This window comes from Macaca thibetana, chromosome 3 (assembly GCF_024542745.1).
Source record: "Macaca thibetana thibetana isolate TM-01 chromosome 3, ASM2454274v1, whole genome shotgun sequence".
NCBI classification, from domain to species: Eukaryota; Metazoa; Chordata; class Mammalia; order Primates; family Cercopithecidae; genus Macaca; species Macaca thibetana.
In genome coordinates, this window is record NC_065580.1 from 164,389,820 (window position 1) to 164,407,755 (window position 17,936).

The 17,936-nt window shown below is 47.2% G+C and overlaps 1 protein-coding gene across 7 annotated transcripts in view; it reads right to left on the reverse strand.

The window, feature by feature from the left end:
- Positions 1 to 8,010: 8,010 nt before the first annotated feature.
- Positions 8,011 to 17,936, reverse strand: part of EVA1C (eva-1 homolog C) — a 105,578-nt gene continuing 95,652 nt past the window's right edge. For all 7 annotated transcript variants that reach the window (XM_050786030.1, XM_050786037.1, XM_050786031.1 and 4 more), the window contains one exon: positions 8,011 to 8,584. In XM_050786030.1, the coding sequence (XP_050641987.1) occupies positions 8,208 to 8,584 (377 nt within the window). In that variant the 3' untranslated portion in view covers positions 8,011 to 8,207. The remainder of the gene's footprint in view (positions 8,585 to 17,936) is intronic.

Sequence of the window (17,936 nt, forward strand, 5' to 3'; positions counted from 1 at the left end):
TTCTGAGTCAGAAGGTCAAGGTTTGAGGCCGGACCCAGCCTGCTCCTGGCTGTAGGTTCCTTATTTGTTCACAATCCGGAGACAAAAGACAATATTAGGAGCAGATAATGGAGCCACAGCCAGGAGCAGGCTAAATGATGCCGCCCAAAGTGGATAATGTTCTTAGAGCCAGGACACAGGCATGTGCCAAAGCCCAAAATATCAATATCCTCCAGGTGCCCTTCACCCTTTTAGCCTTATTTTCCCTCACTCTGGCTGTTCCCTGTTCTCAAATGTGCTGTTCCTGTTCCCACCTCCTGGCTGTTCCTTTCCCTACCTTCCTTCACCTTTGGAAATTCTGCCTATTCTTCAAGGACCACATTGAGCGCGATCTCTGATAAGCTTCCCGTAGTTCATTTGGTGGAATCATTTTCTCTGAGTTCCCAGGGCCACTTGGTTTGGCCATTTACTGTCATTCTTTGATGTCTGTTTGTTTATTTATTTATTTATTTTTATTTATTTATTTATTTATGTATTTATGATTTTTTTGAGACAGAGTTTTGCACTTGTCATCCAGGCTGGAGTGCATTGGCGCAATCTTGACTCACTGCAACCTCCGCCTCCCGGGTTCAAGCAATTCTCCTCCCTCAACCTCCTGAGTAACTGGGATTACAGGCATGTGCCACATGCCTGGCTAATTTTTATATTTTTAGTAGAGATGGGATTTCACCATGTTGGCCAGGCTGGTCTCGAACTCCTGACCTCAGGTGATCCACCCGTCTTGGCGTCCCAAAGTGCTGGAATTACAGGCATGAGCCACCGCACTGGCCCTTGATGTCGATTGTTTTTTTAGAGTCAGAGTCTCACTCTGTGGCCCAGGCTGGAGTGCAGTGGCACAATCTCGGCTCACTGCAACCTCAGCCTCCCAGGTTCAACAGACTCTCAAGCCTCAGCCTCCTGAGTAGCTGGGATTACAGGCGCCTGCCACCATGCCCGGCTTTTATATTTTTAGTAGAGATGGGATTTCACCATGTTGGCCAGGCTGGTCTCGAACTCCTGACCTCAAGTGATCCACCTGCCTCAGCCTCCCAAAGTGCTGGGATTATAGGTGTGAGCTACGGTGCCTGGCCTACTGTCATTCTTACATTCTGTCTTATGCAGCTAAGTCCCTGAAGGATAAAGAAAGGACCTCTGCTGAATCTGCTCATGGGCTCGGCAAAGAGACGAAGGGATCAAAGGGAGAGAGAAAGAGGAGGGCAGGAGGTGCAGTTCCTTCCTGGGTGGACCCAGGGGCTCCTCCTGGAGCCGGGGGCAGGTAGGGCCCGGGGGAGAGAAAAAGGTCTGACCTGAGGTTTCTCTCGAATGTTCCTGGGGTGCGGATGGCTGCAGGGTCAGGAAAAAGGAGCCCTTTAGGCTCTCCAAGGTGGTCACATCCTTTTCAGGGCACAAAGGAAGGGGAGTTAACAGCAGCAGCAGTGCCCAAAGAGGTGACAGTAACAGCAGCTGCCACAGGACCATGGCCAGGTTGTGTGTTAGGAGCAAAAAGGAGCAGAGGGCTGAGTGTGGCCAGGGGAGGGAAGGGGCACAACTCCTGTGGTTGTGGCACTGTGGGGGTCAGAGCCCACGAAGGTGAGGCTGCAGTCCCAGGGGGACAGGGGCCTGTGCACTGAGTCTTCGGGGTTTGGAGACAAGAGACATGCAGGGGTATCCCCAGGAAGGTGGGCAGAGGTCGGGTAAGGTGGAGCTGGGTTCCCACATTTCTGTGCCTGGGATTTTGATATCTGATTTTGTTCTCAGTTGGTGAGGGCAGGGAAATATCTGTCCCATTTTATCAGTGAATTGAGCAGGCTTCTCCATGCCTGACTTCACACACTAGCTCAGCACTGTCCAATAGAACTGTCTGCACTGTCCAAGACAGTAGCCACTGGCCATGTGGCTATTGAGCACTTGAAATGTGACTAGTGCAACTGAGCAGGTGGCTTTTACATTTTATTAATTGATTTAAATTTAAATGTAAATAACCACATGCGGCTGGTGGCTCAATCCTGGACAGCACAGCCCGGAACTGACAGCATCTGCAATTAGCTACTCTCATTCATTCTCCTGGGAGCCTGGCGCTGTGCCACACCCAGAGGAGGCGACTGTTAATTTGAAATTCCTAAAAATGACGTAGTAGTCCCGGATCCTTAGTTGGCTTCCTGAATCCTCCCTTATGGGCTGATGGTTATCGTGGCTCTTTCCTGCCTTCTCTTTAGCTGTGGACCAGTGAGGCTTCCAGTTCACAGAGCATTTGTTGGAGTATTTAGGATTTAATCTCCAAGGCTACCATCCAGTCTTGGAGTGGAGTTTGGCCAACTCCACACTGGTGCTCAGGCTTACAATGGGTTTTTAAAACCAAATGACCATAGTTCCGGGTTACAACTACCCTGCCAAAACTGAGCACAGTGTAAGTCCATGTGCTGGAGACTTGACAATGAACTTGGCTGCAGAATCCAAGGAAGTTCAGGCCTTGACACTTTTCCTCTGAGCTCTGCAGATGCAATTATTTCTCCTCCGCGAACTCAACTCTATAGCAGGGCTGAAGGAAACTGGCTTGTTCTCTCCCTCAGTGACTTGTTCTTACAAGGCTTTTGAGTTTTGCGAAATGCCCTTAGTGTGGTCTAAATGGTGCAACCTCGGCCACACGGGATGCTGGATGCTGCCTCTCACGGGGAAGAAATCATTGATGATGAAAGTTGAAATGTATTGTTGTCACTATGTGTAAAGCACCATGACTCTCAACACCACCAGGAAGTAGATACCATTATTATGCCCATTTTACAGATGAGGAAACTGAGCCACAGCTAAGTCACCCCAAGACTGAGCTAGGACCAAGTCAGAGCAGAATCTGGGAGACAAGAGTGACACAGTGAATGAGGAAACCCCAAGTTCAGGGCTGAAGCAGAGTCATGTCTAGTCTGGTTGATGTTAGTGTTCCAGGGGTCCAGGGTGACAGGCAGGAAGTGGGGTGGAAGCTTCAGGGCAGTGGTGCTTCTCAGGAGGTCCCGCTGGACTTGTGGGGGATGCGTGGAGCGGTGCCGAGACCCAGGGAGATGGAAGAGAGGCCGGCTTGGTTCCCCTGACTGCCTGGCACTGGGCTTTGGTTCCTGGAGCAGGAACTGGTTTCCAGGGACTCATGGAGAAGGCTGGGGGGAGACTGGAAGGGGGATCTTGTGGGCGCTTCTTTCCAAGACTCCCCAGATGCCAGGTGTGTAAGTGGCTGACTTTCCCGACAGCACGAGCTAGTGGGGAGGGTCTCTGATGTTCCTTTGGGCGTGGCTCCCACTCGCTGAGGTTGCACGTGACGCTGCCCAGCATTGTGGCTCAGCAGGGCCTGACACACGCCGCGGTCCACAGAACTCTCACATTGGATGCTGGAAGTCAGTTTCCTGAGATGGAGATTTGTGCACGAGAGATTTATTGAAGGAGTGTTCTCCGGGGAAACACCTGTAAGAAAGGGGGGAGGAGTAATTCTCTGCAGAAGAGGACAGGTGAGGGCCATTCACAACCACTCCTCTCGGCAGCTGCGGGCTGGGTGCCTGGGAACAGGGCACCAACATCACACACAGGTCCGTTTGTGGGGTCAACAGTGGGACTGCTTCCAGGCTCCCCAGAGCCCGCTTGGTCCCTGGGCTTCTCCCTGAAGCAGTAGCAAATGTCATGCTGCTACAGGTCCCAGCAGCCCCTCAGACAGACCTGTGTGTATCCAGAAGAGTAGAATTTCACAGCAGGCAGCTCATGGATGGAAAGTCAGCATTAGCAGCAAGTAGCTGAGGTAGGCACGTACAAACCTCCCAGAGGGAACTGTCTTCTTTTCACAGGACTCCTGGGACCCCACAGCTTGGAAACTGTGGGGGCTCTGCTGCGCAGAAAGCACAAAAGCAAGAAGTGGCAGCCCACATGAGCCCGTGGTCCCTGGGAGGACTTCCACCCGGGAGCTTCCTCCCAGTCACCACGGTCCATCAGCAGTCCCTCATCCAAATCCGCTCTGGTCATTTTCCCCCTGGACTTTGTGCCAAGCCAAACACAATCTCAGCAGGACCCTTCAGCCTCCTTCCACAACAAGAACATGGCATTCTTCTTTGGGGCTCTGAAAATGCAAAGAAATATCTCACTGTATCTGCACAGGCCAAAGACTGACACTTGAGTTGGCAAGCCTGTTGACCAGTTGCCTCTGTAGGGATCCTGGGAGGGGGTGTGTGTGTGTGTGTGTGTGTGTGTGTGTGTGTGTGTGTGTGTGTGTGTGTAAGCACGCATGCTGGGGGTTGAGGGGGGAAATTCAGATAGGGGAAAACCCGTTGTGGAATTCAAGAAAAGCATGTGACTGAGGCCAATATGGGCACAGCTCTTTCTTCAATTGGTAAAGTGAACGTCTGCAGCCCCAAGAAGACAATCATCAGCCATCAGCTGGACAGCATTTGCATTCACAGAGACAAGGAAGATGCTGCCTTCAAACTGGAAATAGAGAGAGACAGCTGCTCTGGGAGCTGGGACATTATCAAAATGCTCCTTGCTGAACTCAGGGACATGAAAGGACAGAGAGTCTCTGTGATTAGAACAAAATCGTTATGAAACAGTTGGACAATGGAATTCACTTCATTCTCTGATATGATCCGAATAGATTTCTCTCCAGGCCAGGCACAGTGGCTCATGCCTGTAATCCCAGCACTTTGGGAGGCTGAGGCGGGAGGATCACCAGAGGTCAGGAGTTCGAGACCAGCGTGGCTAACATGGTGAAACCCCATCTCTACTAAAAATACAAAAATTAGCCAGGCGTGGTAGTGCACACCTCTAATCCCAGCTACTCGGGAGGCTGAGGCAGGGAGAATCGCTTGAACCTGGGAGATGGAGGTTGCAATGAGCTGAGATCACGCCACTGCACTCCAGCCTGGGCAACAGAGCAAGACTCTCTCAAATAAATAAATAAATAAATAAATAGATTTCTCTCCAATGACAGGTTTAACCCTTCTCCCATTTGCCCTGAGAATACTCACAAGTGGCACCTGAGGCTGTAGCATTTACTCAGAGATAATTTTCTAGGAGATCTCTATTTTATTATGATTTTTGCATTGCTCTTGTATATTGACTTTTGAAACAAAACACATTATTTTGTTTATAGCATTCTGCTTTTAGTAGTGATATCTCCATTTACGGAGTATAGTAATTCTCGATTGCTGAAAATGTCAAATCCTAGAAAATGTAGCATTCCCATGCCTGATGTTAACTTCATTCTCCAACAGTTGTTGGCTGAAGATTCATTTGATGGATTCGGTTTTTCTGAAATAGATGATTCTGATGTCAGTTCTGTTTAGAAATAACTCCAAGAACATTTTTTATATTTTATGTTCACATTGAAAATCAGTCAGATTTGCTTCAGCCTCAAAGTGTGTTTATGTAAAATTAAATGAGTGCTGACAGTGAGTCGCACTTTTTTTTCTAAACAGGAAAAGGAAAAGGGTTAAAACACATCATTCCCAACCCCTTCAACTTCTCCCCATGGGAGAAATTCTGGTGCCTGGAAGTCCGGAGGAATTTCAGTCTCCACCCAAACCACCCCCAGCCCATCTGTGTGACACCTCTCTTGGCCAATCCCTGCTCTCCCACCTGCAGGGGGTCTGTGTAAGGGAAGCTTGCTTTGAAATTGACAGGTGCAGAGGGTGGAAGAGGGAGTGTCATTCTGACCCATCTTGATTTTCCCCTTCCTTCCACTGAGTGGACACACAGGATTTCCCACCAGCTCTGTCTGTAGTTGCTGCTTTGTGCTGGTGAAAAGCACCGCACATGAAATGTTCACAGCAGCGCTATTCACAGTGGCCAAAGGAAACAGCCAAATGTCACCAGCTGATGGGGGGGATAAACAAACCGTGGGCTAGCCATACAATGGAATATTATTCAGCCATGAAAAGGAATGAACACATGCTACGCTTGCTACAACATGGATGGACCTTGAGGACGTTATGTTAAGTGAAATGAGGCAGTCACAAGAGACTACATATTGTGTGACCCCATCTACATGAACTATCCAGAACAGGCTAATCCATATAGTGACAGAAAGCAGCTTGGTGTTTTCCAGGGGCTGGAGGGAGGGAGGAATGGGGAGTGACTGCTTAACAGGTAGAGAGTTTTCTTTTGGGGTGACGAAACATTTTGGAACTAGATAGAGGTGGAATTTGCACAACATTGCGAATGGACTAAATGCCATTGAGAGAGTTAGTTTTACATTATGTGGGTTTCAACTTACTAAAAACGAATGCCACAGACCCTCTCCCCATTCTGGGCAGCTGAGCCTCCTCACTCCACACCCACCCTCCTCTGCATCCTGCAGATAGGCCCTTCACCCTGATGGTCTGCAGAACTGAGAGAGACATGCCTTCTCTATATCTGTCACTGTAGGAGTTCCTGCGGGAACAGATATGTTTCCTGAGCACTCAGGATGAGTCAGTCTCAGCACTTCCCAGCTGTGTGACGTGGGCCGGACGATACTTACCCTGGCAGCCTTCAGCTTCCTCATCTACGTATGTTTACAGGGTTAGTGATGATGAAGTAAGATAACGCAGAGAGAGCTCTTTGGTAGTAGGCATATGAAAATTGCAATCATTTTTATATTCTAAGCCCCGGGGATTACTAGGACAAAAAAGAAAAAAAAAAAGTTTTCTTATTTGATGCCACAGCTATAAGCCTCCTGTCTACCAGGGGGAGCCGTCTGCAGGAACCAATCATTAGTTCTCCCACTGGGGTCTGTTTTCTGAACTCTTTCTTCTGCTCCTCCACACAGCCGTCCCCCAGTGGGGTTTTTGGAGAGATTTGGGAGCCAGCTCCACTTGATCCTGGCCCACAGCACTATTAGGTACCCTGCTTGATGGCTTGATGCTGTTTTAAACTCTAAACCAGGAGTCAGCAACCTTTTTTCTATAGAAGGCAAGAAAGTAAATATTTTACGCTTTGCAAACCATACTTTACTTACAAAAACAGGTTGCAGGCCAGATCCATCCTGCTGTCTGTTTTTGTACAGCCTTTGAGTTAAGAATGGCTTTTTACATTTTTATTTATTTACTTTTATTGAAAAATTTTTTAATTCAATAGAGATAGAATCTTACTATGTTGCCCAGGCTAGTCTTGAACTCCTGGCCTCAGGCTTTTATATTTTTTAATGGTTGGTTTGACAAAAAAAAAAAAAAAAAAAAAAAAGAAGAAGAAGAATGTGGAACATGTGAAAATAAAATGAAATTTAAATTTCAGTGTCCAAAAAGAATGTTTTATTGGAATACAGCCAAGTTCATTCATTATGTATTATCTGTGGCTGCTTTTGAGCTGCAATGGAGAGCTGAGTAATTGTGGCAGAGAGGATTTCACCCACAATGCCTAAAATATTTATCATCTTGCTTTTTTTTTTTTTTTGACAGAGTCTCTCACTCTGTCATCCAGGCTGGTGTGCAGTGGCATGATCTCAGCTCACTGCAACCTCTGCCTCCTGGGTTCAGATGATTCTCCTGCCTCAGTCTCCCAAGTATCTTTGATTACAGGCATGTGACATCACACCCTGCTAATTTTTAATTTTTTTGGTAGAGACAGGGTTTCACAATGTTGGCCAGGCGGGTCTCGAACTCCTGACCTCAAGTGATCCACCTGCCTTGGCCTCCCAAAGTGCTGGGATTACAGGTGTACTGTGCCTGGCCTATCATCATGCCTTTTAAGAAAAAATTTGCTAACCCTTGGTCTAAACAAGTCAGTGGTTAACATCATTCATGAGCTTCATGTTTGCTGAGTATCTGTATAGCTATTTTATGTGTACATATAGGAATCTTTTGTTTGCTCATCTGTAAAATGGGGGTAATAGTACCATCTCATGACATTGTGAGGACTGAATGACTCAGAACATGAAAAGCAGCTAGAATAGTGCCTGGCATTATAAGCGCTCAAAAAATGTAAATTCTAATTATGAATAGACTTATTAATGTATAGACACAAATTCAAATAAATACAGAAAACAAAGACTCTTCCCTCCTCATTTATTTTGGAATGTGCTGGAAACAGCTTGAAACATCCCTTTAATAGCTTCCTGGCCTCACGAGTGTTGGATGACATGACAAATTCTCCTTCATAGAAGGTACGGGTGAACCAGAACCGGAGGGGCATTTGGGATCCTTCCTTCTTCAGAAAGTGCGACCGCATTAAGATGCATGTGGTTTTCAGTAGAACTGGCCCATGTTTCTCGGGAGTGAGGTGTCCAAACCACTGTTCATCCATATTTCCTGAATGATTTGCTCCCTGCGTTCAATCCTTTCTGCGAGCTCTGCAGCTTCTATGGAACTGTAGACAGGATATGAAGTCCTACAGAACCCCGACAGTTCCCCTGGGAAATCAGACTCGGAGGAGTCCTCCTCCTCTTCTTCATCCTCGCTGTCCTCCTCGGCCTTGTCACTTCCTGGCACCAGCTGCTCCCTCCCCAGCTGCAACTTGCGGAAGTCCTTGGCACAGGACTCTCTGATGACCAGGGCGCACAATGTGAGGGCCAGGCCGATGCCGACACTGGACACGAACAGCAGGGCAGCTCTCTCCGGGTGGGCTGCAGGAAGAAGAGAACATGTCAGGAGCTGGGAGGAGCTGGCAGACTCCACCAATGCCAAGTCCCACAGAAACAGATGTCTGCCCAAGCAGGGGGCTAATGAAGAATGCCAGTCCAGCATCTTTGAGACTGTCTACACAAAAATCATCATATACCCCCACTGACATTTTTTTAAAAAAAAGCTTTTGAGTCTATGGAGTCAATATATGTATGTGTAGGAGAAAAACACACAGCAGGGGGGCTCAGGAGCCAGACTCCTCTGAGTTCAAACTCAGGTCTGCCACTCACTAGCTGTGTGATTTTGGGCAAGTTTCATAACCTTTCTGTGCCTTAGTTTCCTCATCTGTAAAATGGGGCCTATAGTATCTTCGATCACAGAGTCGTTACAGTGAAATGAGTTAATTCCTATAAAGCTCTTAGAATATTTACTGACACATAGTAAATGCTGAATAAAGTGTTGCTATTAGTAGTAATAGTAGAAGTAGCTCATGAAGAATTAATTTATGTATGAAGTATATCTGTGAACCTAAGTAATAATATAATAGATGTTAGCAAAACTTAATTCTATTCTTTTTCAGATTAAAAAGTAAATATAAATATACAGTCATCCGTTGGTATCTGTGGGGGACTGGTCCCAGGACCCCACCCCCACACTCCCAGGCTACCAAAATTCACAGACGCTAGAGTCACTTATATGAAATGGCACAGAATTTGCATAAAACCTAAGCACATTCTCCCCTATTCTTTAAATCACTTCTGGATTACTTGTAATAGCTAATGCCATGGAAATGCTAGGTAAGTAGTTGTTATCATGTGTTGTTTTGGGAATAATGACAGGAAAAAAAGTCTGTACATTTTTGGTATCTATTTTAAAAAGATATTTTCTTTTTTTTTTTTTTTTTTTTGAGACGGAGTCTCGCTCTGTAGCCCAGGCTGGAGTGCAGTGGCCGGATCTCAGCTCACTGCAAGCTCCGCCTCCTGGGTTCACGCCATTCTCCGGCCTCAGCCTCCCGAGTAGCTGGGACTACAGGCGCTGCCTCCTCGCCCGGCTATTTTTTGTATTTCTTAGTAGAGACGGGGTTTCACCGTGTTAGCCAGGATGGTCTCGATCTCCTGACCTCGTGATCCGCCCATCTCGGCCTCCCAAAGTGCTGGGATTACAGGCTTGAGCCACCGCGCCCGGCCTTAAAAAGATATTTTCAATCTGAGGTTGGTTGAACCCACAGGTGTGGAACCCGTGGATACAGAAGGCCAACTGTAATATAAAATACAAAAACATGCTGGGTGTCGTGGCTCACATCGGTAATCCCAACACTTTGGGAGGCCAAGGTGGGTGGATCGCTTGAGCTCAAGTGTTCAAGACCAGCTTGGGTAACATGGTGAAACCCCATGTCTATTTAAAAAAATACCAAAATATAGCTCAGCATGGTGATGTGTGCTTGTAGTCCCAGTTACTAGGGAAGCTGAGGTGGGAGGATCGCTTGAGCCTGGGAGGTCAAGATTGCATCACTGTACTCCAGCCCAGGTCATAGTGTGAGACCCTGCCTCAAAAAAAGAAAAAAAAAGAAAAAGAAAGAAAAAAATTAAAATAAAATAATATAAATATGTATATCATTTATAAATATTAATAATATAGTATCATAATACTATATTATTGTAAGGAATATACAGATAGAAGCCTGTATATTGTAAGTAACATGCAGATCGAAGCCTCATCTCTCCTGACTTCATTTTCATCTTCCTCCCCTTTGAATTCCCCTCCTTTCCTCCCCGTCCTGCAGCCCTCCTCTCCCCCGAAATCTTTGAGCCACTGTCCTCTCCAAACCCTCTCCTTCTGTGGTGCTGTTAGGGCTTTCAAGGTGGGCCACAACTCAACTTCTCTGTCTTGGAAAACATAAACTTTGAGCCCCACTGGCAGTGATGCTGTCGACCTCAAGGAGTGCTGAGTGTGAGGAAACGGAATCCCATCCATTTATAGTCTTTTCCAGCCACCCATGGTCGGGCCAGGGACAGATCTGGACAGAAACAATTCCATCCAGCTCAAGCCTCTGAGGTACAGTGGTCATCCATGGCCCCCTCCCCTCCTCTCCCAGTGGTGGTGGTGTGGGAGGGGCCGGGTACCCAGGGCAGACAGAGTAGGATGCAAGAACTGGCTCTGCCACAGCAGAGCAATCAATTCCAGCAGTTGATTCCACCAGTGACTTGAGCAGCAAGTGAAGGAAGTCCAATGGGGACATATCAGGTTCCAAGAAGGGAGCAGGTTGCCACAGCGGGTAACTATGGACTTGCTACTGTACCTCTTTTTTCATATTTTGAGGATGCCGTGTGGACTGAATTAAATTACCCATAATCCTTAGAACATGAGACATTCTCTTCATTGGTCAATACATAGCCCTACTTTATGTCTATATAATGAATTACTTTTTAATACTGTAATTAGCACCAGTGCTATGAATAAGCACCTGTATAGCAATGAGGCCTTGACCACACCTGTTTCTAACCTGTGCTTCCCCATCCCCCAGCCTCCCCCTTAAGGTGACTACCACCTGAATTCCATGCTCCTTACTCCCCTGTTTCCTTTTTTATATAGTTTTATTTTCCCTCTCTATGTATTCCTAAAATTTTATTTAAAGGGTATAATATTATAGGTAGTGTTGGAAACTTGGTGTGTTTTTAACTTAATATCATATCGCTGTCTAATATTTCATTGTCTTGACTATAATGTAGTTTATTCATCCACTCTCCTGCTGGTGGGTTAGGAACTGTTTATTCACCTGCTCTCTTGCTGTTGCCAGGTTTCTGCTTTTGTGGATGATCATGAGCATTCTTGTAAATGTCCCTGGTCAACACCTGTAAGCGTTTCTCTTGGGTACTACCCTAGGACGTAACTGATGGGCTTAGGGCATGTGAGTTTCAATTTTCAGAACTACTGCCAACATGGTGTTCAAAGTGGCTGCAGTGTGTAAGAAATCCTATCAGTCCTCATCTTCTCCAGCACTTGGCTCACATAGACTTTTACATTTTTTTCCAATCACGTGGGTATAGAATTGTAACTTATGATGGTCCCCAGATCTGTACCTATCTTCACATGCTTATTTATTTCCTCTTCTCCAAATGCTGGCTCATGTCACATACCCATTTTTTTCTGAGTTGCCTGTGCTTTTCCTCTTACATATAGAAGATGTGTATATTTTCTTTTTTCTTTCTTTCTTTTATTTTTGAGATGGAGTTTTGCTCTGTCGCCCAGGCTAGAGTGTGAGTGGCATGATCTTGGATCACTGCAACCTCCGGCCCCCGCCCCAGGTTCAAGTGATTCTCCTGCCTCAGCTTCCCAAGTGGCTGGGATTGCAGGTGTGTGCCACCACACCAGCTAATTTTTGTATTTTTAGTAGAGACAGGGTTTGCTATGTTGGCCAGGCTGGTCTTGAACTCCTGACCTCAGGTGATCTGCTCAGCTTCCCAAAGTGCTGGGATTATAGGCGTGAGCCACCGTGCCCAGCCCAAGGATGTGTATATTTTCTATAGACTCTTGGTGATAATCCTTTGACAGCAAATACATTGTGAATATATATATATATATATATATATATAGAGAGAGAGAGAGAGAGAGAGAGAGAGAAAGAGAGAGAGAGAGAGAGAGAGAGAGAGAGAAAGAGAGTCTCCCTTTGTCACCCAGGCTGGAGTGCAGTGGCACAATCATAGCCTGCTGCAGCCTTGAATTCCTGGACTCAAACAATCCTCTCACCTCAGCCTCCTTAGAAGCTTAGGCGAGGGAAGAGGCCATCTGTAAGTACAGATGTACTACCATGCCAAGCTAACTTTTTATTATATTTTTTTGTAAAGGTGAGATCTGACTTTGTTGCCCAGGCTGGTCTTAAACTCCTGGCTGAAAGTGATCCTCCTGCCTTGGCCTCCCCAAGTGCTGGGATTACAGGTGTGAGCCATGGCATCTGGTGTGACTATCTCCTGGTAAGTGCCTTGTACTTTCACTTTCATTAAGATGTCTTTCGACCTTGTGACATTATCTGAAAAACAGGGATGAAACACTGTTCTGCTCCATCTTCCCTGCAGGCACTTGGTCCCCATCCTCCTCTCTTGCCCCCCTTTTCTAGTGAATGGCCAGATAGGAACTATTGCAGGTTTTATGGGGCATATGGTCTCTGTTGCAAATATAACAACTCTGCTGTTGTAGTGCAGAAACAACCACCGACCATATATAAACCATCTTTCCTGCATGGACTCTGTAATCTTTAAGAAACACACGTTGGGTCACATCACTGCCTGACTTAAAACTTATAGATGGCCTCTTCCCTCTCCTAAGCTATTAGGTTGGTGCAAAAGTAATTGCTGTTTCCACCATTAAAGGTAATGGCGGAAATTGGCTGGGCGTGGTGGCTCATGCCTGTAATTCCAGCACTTTGGGAGGCCGAGGTGGGCGGATCACTTGAGGTCAGGAGTTTGAGACCAGCCTGGCCAACATGGTGAAACTCCATCTCTGCTAAAAATACAAAAATTAAAATTAGCTGGGGGAGGTGGTGGTGTGCGCCTGTAGTCCCGCCTACTTGGGAGGCTGAGGCAGGAGAATGGCTTGAACCTGGGAGGTGGAGGTTGCAGTAGGCCAAGATCACACCACTGAACTCCAGCCTGGGTGACCGAGAGAGACTCTGTTAAAAAAAAAAAAAAAGGAATGGCAGACATCACAATTACTTTTGCACCAACCTAATAAAAGTCAAGTCCTGACCACAGCCTAGGAAGCCGGCTATGACCTGGCCCTTGTCAAACTCCCCAAGTTCAACTCCCGAGACCTTCCGTTTCCTCTCTGCTCCCCACTCCGGCCTCCCATTCCTCACTCGTGTCACATCAGATGCCTGCGCACCCTGGTGTTTCTGCATGTGCTCTTCTGTTAGCCTGGAAAGTTCTTTCTTCCCTCTTCATCCAGCACTACAAGATACCTCCCCCTGCCTTATCCTAGCCAGGTGCCCTGTCTTTTAGTCTTGAGTATCTTGAATGTCTTCTTCACAGCCCAACTTACAATCGTCACTCACTCAATGAGTGGGCGCCATCCTTTCTCCCCACCTAGAATGCAAGCTCCCTGAGGGCAGGGGCTGGAACCGTCTCATTCTTTGCCAAATCCCCAGTGCCATCTCTGGCACAGAGTGGGCATTATGAAAATATTTGCTGAGTGCATAAAAGGAGGGAATCCTGGATTTAAGCACTTGGCTTGGCGCTCTGGGGATGGGGCTCCATAAAATCACTTCCCTTTTTCCCCGTCTCCTCTTCTCCCGGGAGGTAGGCGTCTGGGTTCTCCTGCCAGGATAACTTCTCTCTCATAAGACTCCAGCTGCCTCTTGGCCCAGGCATGCCTCCTGCTAAGTGAGCACTCTTTAGGGCACGTCCACATCTACTCTGCTGAGATCCAGCCACCAAAGGTGGACAACATGGGCAATGCTTGGCAAGTCCATGGGAATGAGGCTTCCTAGTCATCTGAATCAACTAGTTTGAAGTCACAAACTCTCCAGACATTGGTCAGCTGGAATCTTACTGATGAGCTGGTCCAACCCATCTTGTTGTAGCCAAGTCACTTGTGCAAACTTGGCTGGGACCCCAGGTTCAGGCCAGGGCTCTCTCTATGGCCCCAGGCTTTACACTAAGGGCATGTCAACTGTTCTCTAGAATCGCTTGGACTACTTTATACTTTTGTGGCTCCTTTCCCTATTCTGTATTCTGGAAAAACAAAGTTCTCCTTGTGATTGAACAGAATCTTCACACTGTGTTATTGCTGGCATTGTTCTAAATTTAGCCTTGGTTCATCCCTGGCTGGAGTGAATGACTTTAATTTGATCAGCTGCTGTACGCCCTTGGGAGCCTCCGAAGGAGGACCTATGGCCTTTAAGGCTCCTTTCCACCGTTAGATCCTGACTTGGGGCCAACACACGCTCCAGCTTGTTCATGTCCAGATAAGACACCCAGAGGCCATGGCTAGGGTTCCCCCTGTCGGGGCCCTATTGCCGTTGAAGGATCAAGGCAGCAGTCAGGGCCTGAGGGCTGTCCAGAAGAAAGCACAAAGTGTACCAGGTGCTGGTCTGACAGCACTTAGGGGTGTGACAGAAACCTTCTGTCATAAAATCAGATGTTGGAGACCGTGGGAACACATCCGAATCCACATCTCCGTGACAAGGTGGTACTGATTTCCAGTGGTCCTCCCTGGTTGGGGAATCACATAGCTCTGACTCTGGAGTGTGGTGTTGTGTTTCTCTTTCAGTATGAGCTTGTCTGAGGCCCTAGAGTTCCTCCTTATGAAACAATGATGCCTCCCAACACAGGACATCCCAGGCTGCAAGCCTGTCCCTTCTGCCCACCTTCTGCACTCCTGTGCCCCCAAAGCCCACAGCAGGGCCTGCCAGAGGCTGACAACACATCTATCACTGTCCCAAGGGGGTAGGGACAGCAATGGAAATATTAGGCCACAAAAGGCATGCCTGCAGGCACATAGGATGTAAACACCCAAAGCCAGATGTCAATGAAACAGTAATTGGGTGGAATGGGAGAGGCCATATTCTCATGCAAGACTGTCTAAATAAATAAGTCCCCTTGGGCACAATCTGCCAGGGGACAATGGCTCACGCTGAGCCAGTTAGTAAACTGCCTCGCTAAGAACTTCCAATGCACACTTACACACACAGATACACACAAATATGCATGCACACACCTGCATGCACACACACACCCACACACATGCAGGCACACATACAGATACACACATGTGCCCACACACATACAGATACACACACATACAGATACAGCAAACACACATGCATGCACACACACGCATGCACACACGCATGCACATGCAGACAGACACACATGCATACACAGATACACATGCACACACACAGATACACATGCACACACATGCAAACACATATGCACATGCAGATACACATATGCACACATATGCACACACAAACACACACGTGCACATGCACACACATGCACACAGATACAGACATACACATGCACACACACATGCACACACACGTGGACACACATGCACACCCATGCGTGCACACACACACAGGCACCTATGCACACACATGCACATGCACACATGCACACATACACATCATTCCTCTTTCCATTTCTCTAATTTCCCATCTTTTTCTATGAGCTTCCTCAGACTCATGATCTTGATTCTAGAATGAATTCAGGGAGTAAGTCTGCATTATTGAAATGACAGTAAATTCAAACATTCCTACAAAGCTTTTTCAATGTTGAGAAAACCATCTTACAGATCATTCAAACGGCCCCAGGAGACACTGTTCACAAGGGACTCTTAGACATCCTCCTGTCCCTTCCACCAACCTCTGTGCTTCAATATCAGGGGACAAACCTCTTGATTTTGGTTTCTCATCTCCTTGTCCCCATGAACACTGGACTACACTACTGTGTCAAAGCCACTTGCAGCCTGACCTGGGAAATGTACTTTTGGATTCACTCCATTTGCCACCTATTTGGGTGGTTTGGGCTGGAAACTGCCCTGCTTACACTCTTGGCTCCCCGCTGCTCCTGCTTTGGGGGTGCCTAGAGACCTCAGCTCAGCCCGTGGGTCACATCCCCCCAGTGGGGCCAGGGATGTGACTGAGAGTTGTCTGGGCACCTCTCTCCAGCAGCAGTGAGGATGGAGCTCTGTGCCATGTGACACTGGTTGGTGGCCACTGCCTGTTTAGGTCGAAATGGCCCAGCCTGATGTCCACACGCACTTCAGTGGCACACTGGCCTGCAGACCCCCGAGCATGTGCTGCATGTTTCCCACCTCTAGAGTGGCCATCCAGACAGTGACACAGACACATCAAGAAAACCCACAGGCAAGTCCAGAGGTGCCCGTTCCACTAGGACCTTGTGAGCCTCCATGATTTGAGTCACGAGCTTCTTGTGGTGATTTCATTTAGCTAACATCCAACCCAGTGCATTTAGAGACTCTTTCTCTTGGACATTATATGGAGGCATGGTCATGGCTTGCTGAGATCCATGTCCCAAAACATCCCTCAATAAAACCAAATAACAGCTCATCAAATCCTTACATTTTTAAAAATTTGACATCTTATAAATAGCATACATTGGATGACAATAAGGCACAGGAAAAGGCTCATAAGCCCAGATCAGCAGTCATCATTCGACTGTTCTGACTGTGCACCTGTTCTGTACCAGCACCACATCCTAGATGCAGGGACACGACACAAAGTAAGATGACAAAGCACCTGCCCCTGTGGAGCTGAGCCTCTAGCAGGAGAGATAGTCACTAAAAAAATAACGCTATCCTGTGGTTTCTGGGAATGACAATCACATAAACGGATAGAAAGGGATGGAGGCAAGCTAATTTAGACAACTCAGGATCAGAGTGGGAAGGTGACTGTATCCCTCAAAATTCAGAGTAGCTGGAGTGCAAGTCTTGTATTAGCTCAGCCTGAATCCTGGCCCTGCCGCTGTCCATAGCGTCCTCAGGCAAATGGCTCAATTCCTCTGACCACCGGCTTCAAGTGCAGAACAGAGGACCAGAGTCCCATCTTTCAGTGTGGTTGCTATGGACTGAACTGTGTTCCCCCCAATTCACTCATTAGGAGTTAATTAAGGTTAAAGGAGGTCATAAGGGTGGAGTCCTAATCTGATAGGATTGGTGGTTTTATAAAAAGAAGAGATGTCTCTGTCTCCATCTCTCCTACTCTCTGCCATGTGAGGACATAGCAAGAAGGCTGCTGTCCACAAGCCAGGAAGAGAGCCCTCACCAGAAAGTGATTGGTGGATATTTTGATCATGAACTGGCCTCCAGAATGGTGAGAAAATCAATATCTGTTATTTAGGCCATCCAGTCTTGGGTACTTTGTTATGGCAGCTGGGCTGGCTAAGGCAGTTGTTGAGAGGAACCGACAAGGTAGTTGGGGTAAAGCACACAGCACGGCCGCAGCTCACTGAGCACAACGTCAGTCTTGTTCCCCTTCAATCATTATTCTCTGACTAGAGGATTTTCATGATGGCTTTTCTCCAAGAAGCTCCCCGGGGACTTTGTAAATATGGGGATATTTCTGACAATAAAAATCCTTACAGTTCTTAACATTGACAATGATCAGGAACAGCAAGACATGAAAATGAGAAGGTGGCTAGAAAAGAGAGGACCTGCAGAAGAAACCAACAACCACTCAACACACGCACAGCAGGAATCCTGATGCAGGAGGACAATAGAACAGCAGGGGACCCCAAGACTGAACTCTGCATCTCATGTATTGAGATCATTCCCTGATATGGTTTGGCTGTGTCCCCACCCAAATCTCATCTTGAATTGTAGCTCCCATAATCC